This window comes from Pediculus humanus, genomic scaffold, assembly GCF_000006295.1.
Source record: "Pediculus humanus corporis 1103172107707 genomic scaffold, whole genome shotgun sequence".
NCBI lineage: Eukaryota > Metazoa > Arthropoda > Insecta > Psocodea > Pediculidae > Pediculus > Pediculus humanus.
This window is the reverse complement of record NW_002987311.1, coordinates 52,717-60,554: the sequence shown is the minus strand read 5'-3', so window position 1 is coordinate 60,554 and position 7,838 is coordinate 52,717. Positions and strand designations below refer to the sequence as shown.

General features: G+C 24.0%; 1 protein-coding gene across 1 annotated transcript in view; it reads left to right on the top strand.

The window, feature by feature from the left end:
- Positions 1-6,057: 6,057 nt before the first annotated feature.
- Phum_PHUM307240 (protein groucho, putative) overlaps positions 6,058-7,838 on the top strand; it is a gene marked incomplete at both ends in the record, with an annotated part of 14,555 nt that continues 12,774 nt past the window's right edge. The window contains 4 exons of the mRNA XM_002427207.1: positions 6,058-6,067; positions 6,373-6,395; positions 6,573-6,670; positions 7,407-7,470. Of these exons, the coding sequence (XP_002427252.1) occupies positions 6,058-6,067; positions 6,373-6,395; positions 6,573-6,670; positions 7,407-7,470 (195 nt within the window). The remainder of the gene's footprint in view (positions 6,068-6,372; positions 6,396-6,572; positions 6,671-7,406; positions 7,471-7,838) is intronic.

Sequence of the window (7,838 nt, the reverse complement as noted above, 5' to 3'; positions counted from 1 at the left end):
TTACTTTCCTTCTCCCGAGGTTTTTTCTTAAATTATAGTGTTACGCTTTCGTTTACCTTACGAAAAAACTTTTTGTTCAAATCAGACCATATTCGCCGACCGTAGAAACGAGAACTTGAAAGAGCTCAACGTTTAGTACAACGTATACGTCATAGTCAAATCGAACACGCCATTGGTTACTTTTCATATGACGCTCCGCCTTTTTTTTGATAAAATGATTATAAAATAAATCCCGAATTCGGAATTGGTTAAAGCGAGTAAACTCTTTAACGCTATTGGATGACGAGCACGTGACGTAGTAATATCAACGTTGATCTTTTTCTCGCCTTTCACATCTTTATTCTTATGTATTCTAAAACTTTTTTGATGGTCGATTTTTGTTTTCCTTTATTTTGTGCTCCTGGCAGGCCTTAGCAATTTTTCCTTCTCTTTCTCTTATTTTTGAATTTGCACCCCGCAGACAAAAATTTCTGCCTGAAAGGCTCTCTTTTTGCTTTGTGCTTCGAATTTATAACTACTATAAACAAGAAAGTCGTTTGCCTTTGAAATTAGTCTCCAACTAAAAGTGGTTCAAAAAAAAAAAAAAAAAAAAAAAAAAAAAAGCTAATAAATTTTTGTTAGAAAGACTTAATTCTTTGTCACTGTACTTAATTTCGTATCTACATTATCATTATCATTTTTTGTTCATCAAAGGGTTTTTAAAGTAAATATTAACAAATAATTTCAATGATATTTTACCTTTTGTTTTTATTATTTTTTCTTACATGTTATTCAAATTAATCAAATTATTAATTTTTTTCCATAGCGGGTAGCAAATTTTTAAGGGTGATGACGGAAATTAGGAATATCGAGTATGGTATGCGGTATAAAACCCATACAAGAGAGTCTTTATATATATTTTATTTATATTTTAATAATAATTAAATCCGACCTTTTTTGTGTACAATTTTTTTAAGTGTTTATCGTATTCAAAAAAAAAAAAAAAAAAAAAGAAAAAAAGTTCACAACAATTTTTTTCTCGCACTTTTCCCCTTTCTTCTTCAAATAAAAAAAAAAAAAAAAAAAAATTAGAATCTAGAATTTCCTCATCTTTGTGACAATTCTCAAAAGTCAATTTTAAAAAGACATTGTCACGCCATAAGGTAAACATTGTTTCCGCGTGTCAATTAAATTTTCGTTTAAAAAGCAAGTAAGAAATTATGCTTTGGGGGATATTTAGAGGGTTGCAAAACGGGGTTGAAATCTTTTGAGTCAGTTATGAAAAGAAATTCAGCGTACTTTTTTTTTTTTTTTTTTTTTTTTCAAGTTTTAACATTTTATTTTTTATATTTTTATATATATATATATATATATATATTTTTTTCCCTATTGACTTTAAACTTATTTTCTATGGGTTATCGATGGTTAAATGAGGTTTCAATTTAAATTTTTTTTTTTTTTTTGAAAAAATAATTAAATGTATAAATATTATTAAAAATTATTTATGTTACTCTTTTTTTAAAATAAATTTTCAAAAATAGTCTCGTTAAAATGCCAATATTAGTAGTATTAGATTTGTTTTAAAACAAATATTAATTTTCAATTGTTGTATAAAATTAAGATAATATTAAAAATAAATTAAAAATTAAAAGGAACTAAGAAGAATTTTAGGTTGTGGATTTTTGATGATTGGCCCTTTGGGGCCAGATGAAACAGAAGTTGGCCGGCAGGAAAGTTCGGTAATTAACCGCAACCGCATATTTTAGAAGGTCTCTTGGGCAGAAAACGGCTTTTCCACACCTGACTTATTTTTTTTTTTTTTTTTTTACCTTTGAGTCTCATTATTTAGTTAAATGTTGAAATTTAAAGGTTCGTTCATTTTCGGTTTTCTTAATTTGAGAAAAAAAAAAAAAAAAAAATTTTTTCTCACACAGAATCAATAATCTCGGAATTGCAGGTTTGAGCTTACCGAGTTGGATCCGGTCGTGATTCGTGACTCAAAATTCTGATGCGTGACACACTTTTTGTTTTATAATCTAAATTGACCGAAGTAAATGAATTGTGAAAAAAAAAACTCCATAAATTATTAACTTGGTTCAAATTTATTATTATTATTAATATTGAAACTTTACAAAATCATACCGGGTTAATTATTTATTCATTTTACTACTCTTATTATTTTTATTCATTTTTCCAAAACGTATTATTTATTTATTAACTTAAATAAATAATATTTTATATTATTTTATAATTAAAAAAATATGTGTTTAACATTTACGTAATTTAATTTTTTATAAAATCAGTATAAAATGTTTAATATTAATAATAATAATGATGAACCGACTTTAAACTGGTTGGTAGCATTGTATATAAGAGATACAATTATTTCAATACCCTAAATTGAAGAAAAATGTTCAAGGTGTACAAAAAAAAAACACGAGTAAAATTATCTTTCATTATTTAAATTGATCTTAACAATCCTATTTTTCATCATCATCATCATCATCTTCTTCAATTCTCATCGCCGTCATATTGTTTATTAAACTTTTTTTTTTTTTTTTTTTTTCTTGTAGTGGTATTATCTATCTCTTTACCTTTGATCTGATTAATATTCAAAAAAATTTTATTATCTAGTTTTTTTTTTTTTGTAAACTTAATTTAAGAAAATATCGTTTTATACATAAATAATAATAGTAATAATTTCATTTTACTATTTATTCTTTAACATAAATAATTATGACTGGTGCTCCAGGATAATTTGTGTTAAAAATTATTTATAAAAAAAGGGGAGGAATGGAAAAGAGAAAACTAACAAAACGCCAAAGTTATTTAATTAAAATAACAATAATGAATAAATATAATTAAAATAAAAAAAAAATTAAAAATATTTTTATTTGAGGTCATCATCCGCATGAGAAAAAGAAGGCGCACCGGGCGTCAAGTGGAAAAGGAAATTGTGCGATTGCGTTCGCGTTGTTAAATGAGTAACGAAAAAAAAAAAAAAAAAGAAGGTCACGAGCAATTCCAGATTGAAATTATTTGCTGGCTAATTGAGCGAGGAAGCGAATAACATGGGACCCGCTATGCATTTAATAAATTTTTTTTTTTTAAATTTTATTTCCAAGTTTTTTTTGTACGTCGAGAAAGAGGAAAAGAAAAAAAAAAAAAAAGTACGAGTGATTTTCATAGAAAAATAAAGCATGCGGTAAAAGAAAAAAAAAATTCGAATAAACTTTAGAGCATAAAAAATTAAAAAGGAGGCTTATTTTTGTAGAGTCAGGGATCGACGTGGATTCTCATAGTAATAAACGGTTATCCGCCATCTGTAATGGTTCGCGTTTTCGCTTTGCCGCGCCGTCGTCACTCGCTTCAGTTGTTGGCAAGCCTTCGTACTGTGAGTGTGTGCGTGCGGTGAATTTTATTTTCGTGCTCTCTCTCTCTCTCTCTCACTCACTCACTCATACCGGACTCAATCTTTTACTTTTTTTTTTTTTTTTTTTTTTTTTTTTTTTATAAATCTAAATCGGTGCGGGCCGTTTATTATTATATTTAAACCCTCCGACGCCTTTTATGCCCCTGGGGCTTTTTGCTCCCTTCGTTGAAATACGTTTTGTTTTTTCGTTTTATGTGCGTGTGCGTGTTTGAGTTGCTTATATCTGGATTGTTACGCAGATTAATTTTTTCGATGCAACGGTATTTTTCGTTTCATAAATTAAATATGTTTTTAATAAATTTAAAAACTCTGGATAAAACTCGGTAATATTTTTTTAAAATTCAATTTTCGATTCAAACGTATTTTGTTTGACCGATTTGAGATAAATAACAGCCTTTTATGAGTGACCGTAATTATGCATGCCATCTATATTTTTTTTTCAGCTCTTTCGATGCCTTCAGGTAAAGAAGTTGAGAGAATGAGAGAAAGAGGTGTGGAGAAGAATGAATTTTTATTTTCCCGTCGGCAATATATATTTTTTTTTTACTTGCTCAAATAATTATTTTCCTTTTTTGTAATTAGGCTGCAAGTTAGTTAGCAATTATGAATATCGTCGCGAAACATGACCTCGAGACGTGGACGAATTAACGTGGGGTGGGTTTGTTGAAGTGATACTCGACCTTGAAATTATTTGTTTTAATGGGTGTCCAATTCAAAATGGCGGCAGTTCATAACCTGTGACCGGTTGTTTTGAATTTATTTATTTTGCATTTTCCAGTAGTTATATTTTTTGAATAATATTTTATTTTAAATTCTGTAGTGAAATGACTGAATTTAATTTAATTTTATTATAAAATTATTAGTTTCTTATTTGAGTAAAGGTTTTACCTTTTTTTTTACTTGATGTTTAGGTTATAATAATTTTTCTTCTTTTTTTTTTTGTCTCACCATAATTTAACAAGGTTAAAAAAAAAATTTCATTGGTTTTTTTTGTTTGTTTAATGAGTACAATTTCTGCTGCCATCTTATATTTATTGAAGTGTTGATATTTATTTTTAAAACCTTTCTTACTAATTAGAAATAGACATTTTTAAATAAATCATTTTTGATTGTATTGAAACATACTTTAATATTTCTTTATTTATTAAATTTTAGTAGTTGTTTCTACTTTTTAAATTAAGATAACTACAATCTATAATTATTACTATTAAGTTATTCAATCAATTTAAATTTTTTTGGTTTTCAAAGTAAAATTTTATTTAAAGTTATATAGTCAAAATTATCTAGTTCTTTTTTCATTTTTAAGAAATGTAAACTTTTTGTCGTAATTATTAATTAATGTTTAGATACTCATTTTTTTTACTTTTTTTGTTTTTTCTCATTCAGGAAATATAGGGTAGATAACTATTAAAAAATTTTATTTTTACGATTATGGGAATTAATACACTAATGACCAACAAAATTAAGAATTTGTTCGAAAGTTAAAAAACTTCATCATTCTAATTGTAAAAGAAAAAAATTTAAGTTGCTCGGCATTTTCATATAGCATTTTTATTTTAAGTTATTGTTATAATTTATAATTTTAAAGAAAGTGTGATTTTTTTTTAAATTAGATAATCTTTGGAAAAGTGGATAAGAAATAATTGAATTCAGTTTTAAAATATTTTTTTTTTGTTTTTTATCAATTTTAAATAAATTTTTAACATTACAATTCTAACAACTAAAAGTTGTAAAAAAAATTTTCAATTGTGTTAAATGTGATTTCAAGTGAATAGTTAAAGTGAAAAGCAGTGATATTTAAACTACTTAGTTAAAAATGTACCAGAAACTATTGGATAACTCATAAGGATTATTATAATGGGTATTTTTTAAATAATGTATCCAACTGCTGGGATGAATGCTGCGGCTGTAGCTGCCGCAGCAGCTGCCAGGCATCCTGTAAGTAAAAAATTTAAAAAGTATATTTTTGTTTTATATAGTTAATGTAAATTTAAGTCGAGTTACATAATTTTATTTATGACAGAGGCAGCACATTATATTCATTATATGTCAAAAAATTAGTCTTAAAATATATAACAACTGAGGGAATTAAATAGTTTGCCATGACAAAATTTAAAATTACTTATAGGATTATAGGAGATGAATTAAAAATTATTTTGTGAATTATTGAAGATTTACTTTCCGATTTTACTTGCTTTGTCGTCTGTCTGAGTTGAGTATATGTTAATCCATGATCATTGCATCTATTTTGTGAATAAAAAATTTGAAAATTAACTGTTATTTGTATTTGTTAAAATTGAATGAAAGGAAATTATTTTTTTTAGTTAGACTTCGCCGTTAATAACAAGTTTTCAAAAAATTATTATTAAATGCGGAATAACCAAGTTTAAAATTGTTAGAAGCCATTTTTATTTTTTACAAACACGCTTTATTAGTAACGTAATAAATATTATACAATTATTTTGATACTTCAGATTTCATTCAATCATTTATTAGATGTTTAATAGTTAATAATTTAAAATACAATATTTTATTAATTTATATTTTACATCGTAACTTTTAAAATATTTATCATCATTATTATCATCATTATAATTTTTTATTTTTGTAAGATTTACTAAATCTTGATTGAAGTAGTGAATGTAATGTCAATACGTTAATCAGTAGTAAGTAAGACTTACTTTTTAGTAAAATCATTATTATTAAATTGCCTTTTGATGTTTTTTATATCATATTTATTCTGCTTTTAATTTGAAATGAAATTAAAATAATTATTAAAAATAGCGCATTAATTTTTATATGACACTATGTTTATTGTTTTTGTCATAATATTTACCAAAAAAAAAATGTATTAATTATTTATAATAGTATCAGTTAAAAATTATTTTAAAAAAAACATCTAAATCCTTGAGTAAAAAAAAAAAAATAAAATAGTTATACTTAAATAATTATAATAACAGGTATTGTAAACTCTATTTACCAGGTGAAAAATGGGCAAAAAAAAATTAATAACATGTTTAATTATGGCTTTTTTTTATCTACTATTGTTATTTAAAAACAACATTTTTTTTTTAAATTCTTGTTTAGTTTTTATTGAATAAATTGTTTTTTAAATTACTTGTAAACAATTTTTTTTTTTTTTTATTCTTAAAACTTTCAGGGCCCACCTCAGCCAGGTCAGCCGTTTAAATTCACAATTGGAGAATCCTGTGATAGAATTAAAGAAGAATTTAACTTTTTGCAGGCCCAGTACCACAAGTAAGTTATTATTATTTTTTTCTTTATTAAAAGTAATGAGCACTAAATTAAAAACAATTATTAAAAAAAAAAAAAAACATTAGATTTTAAATGTATAAAATTTAATCAGGAGTATATAAATTTTTAAAAAAATATTTTTGAAATAAAATTTATAGTATTAATTTTATATATTTTATTTGTTATTTTGACGCTTTAGAAATGTTAAAAATAAAAATTCTATAATTTATTAATAAGAGGAGTTTTATTTTTAATGTTTCTAATTGAATTTTTATTATTTTATATATATATATTTTGTTAAATAATACTAATTTTATTTAGGTTTTAATTAAAGATTTATATTTTAATAGTTTCAAATAAATTTTATTTTTTTTCTAAAAAACAAAACAGGTTAAAACAAAATTACCTTATAAAGAGAACATTATTTATAATCACTCACAAGTCAGACACAATAAATTTATTAATTTTACTACTTAATAAATTTAAACAAAAAAAAAAAAAAATCACTTAAAAATTTTATAGTATCTTGTATTTATTAAATTTATAAAATTTAAAAGTTAATTATAAAAATAACAATGTTTTATTCATTTGTTATTATTATTATTTTTATTTTGAAATTAAAAAAAGAAAAAAAGAAATTATAATTACGTGTATACATAAAACCTAATGAATTCAAACTAAATCAATTAAACTTTTATTAAATTAATGAATTAAAATTATTATTTACTTTTTTCTATAGTTTAAAATTGGAGTGTGAAAAATTAGCAAGTGAAAAAATAGAAATTCAAAGGCATTATGTTATGGTAAGTGCAGGAAAGGCAATTTAGTCAAATTAAAAAGTTGGGATAAAAAAAGCAAACATTTGCATTTACATAATTAACACTGGTTGCAATATTTTGTAAATGCTCAAATTTTATATCCGTTTTTTTCCTGGCTAAATATAAATAAATGTCAAAGGCAAAACGCTTTTAGATATATTTTTTTTGTCTATTAAAAATTCTTTTGTGTGAATGCTTACGATGATAACTAATTATTCGTCCAAAATAAATAAATTAAATGACAAGAAATAATAATAATAATGTTAGCTTTTTTTTTTTTTTATTTAATTTTGACAGGATTGCTTTCTTGCACTCTTTCTTTTTTCTAGACTAAGAAATTTTATTAAAATGTT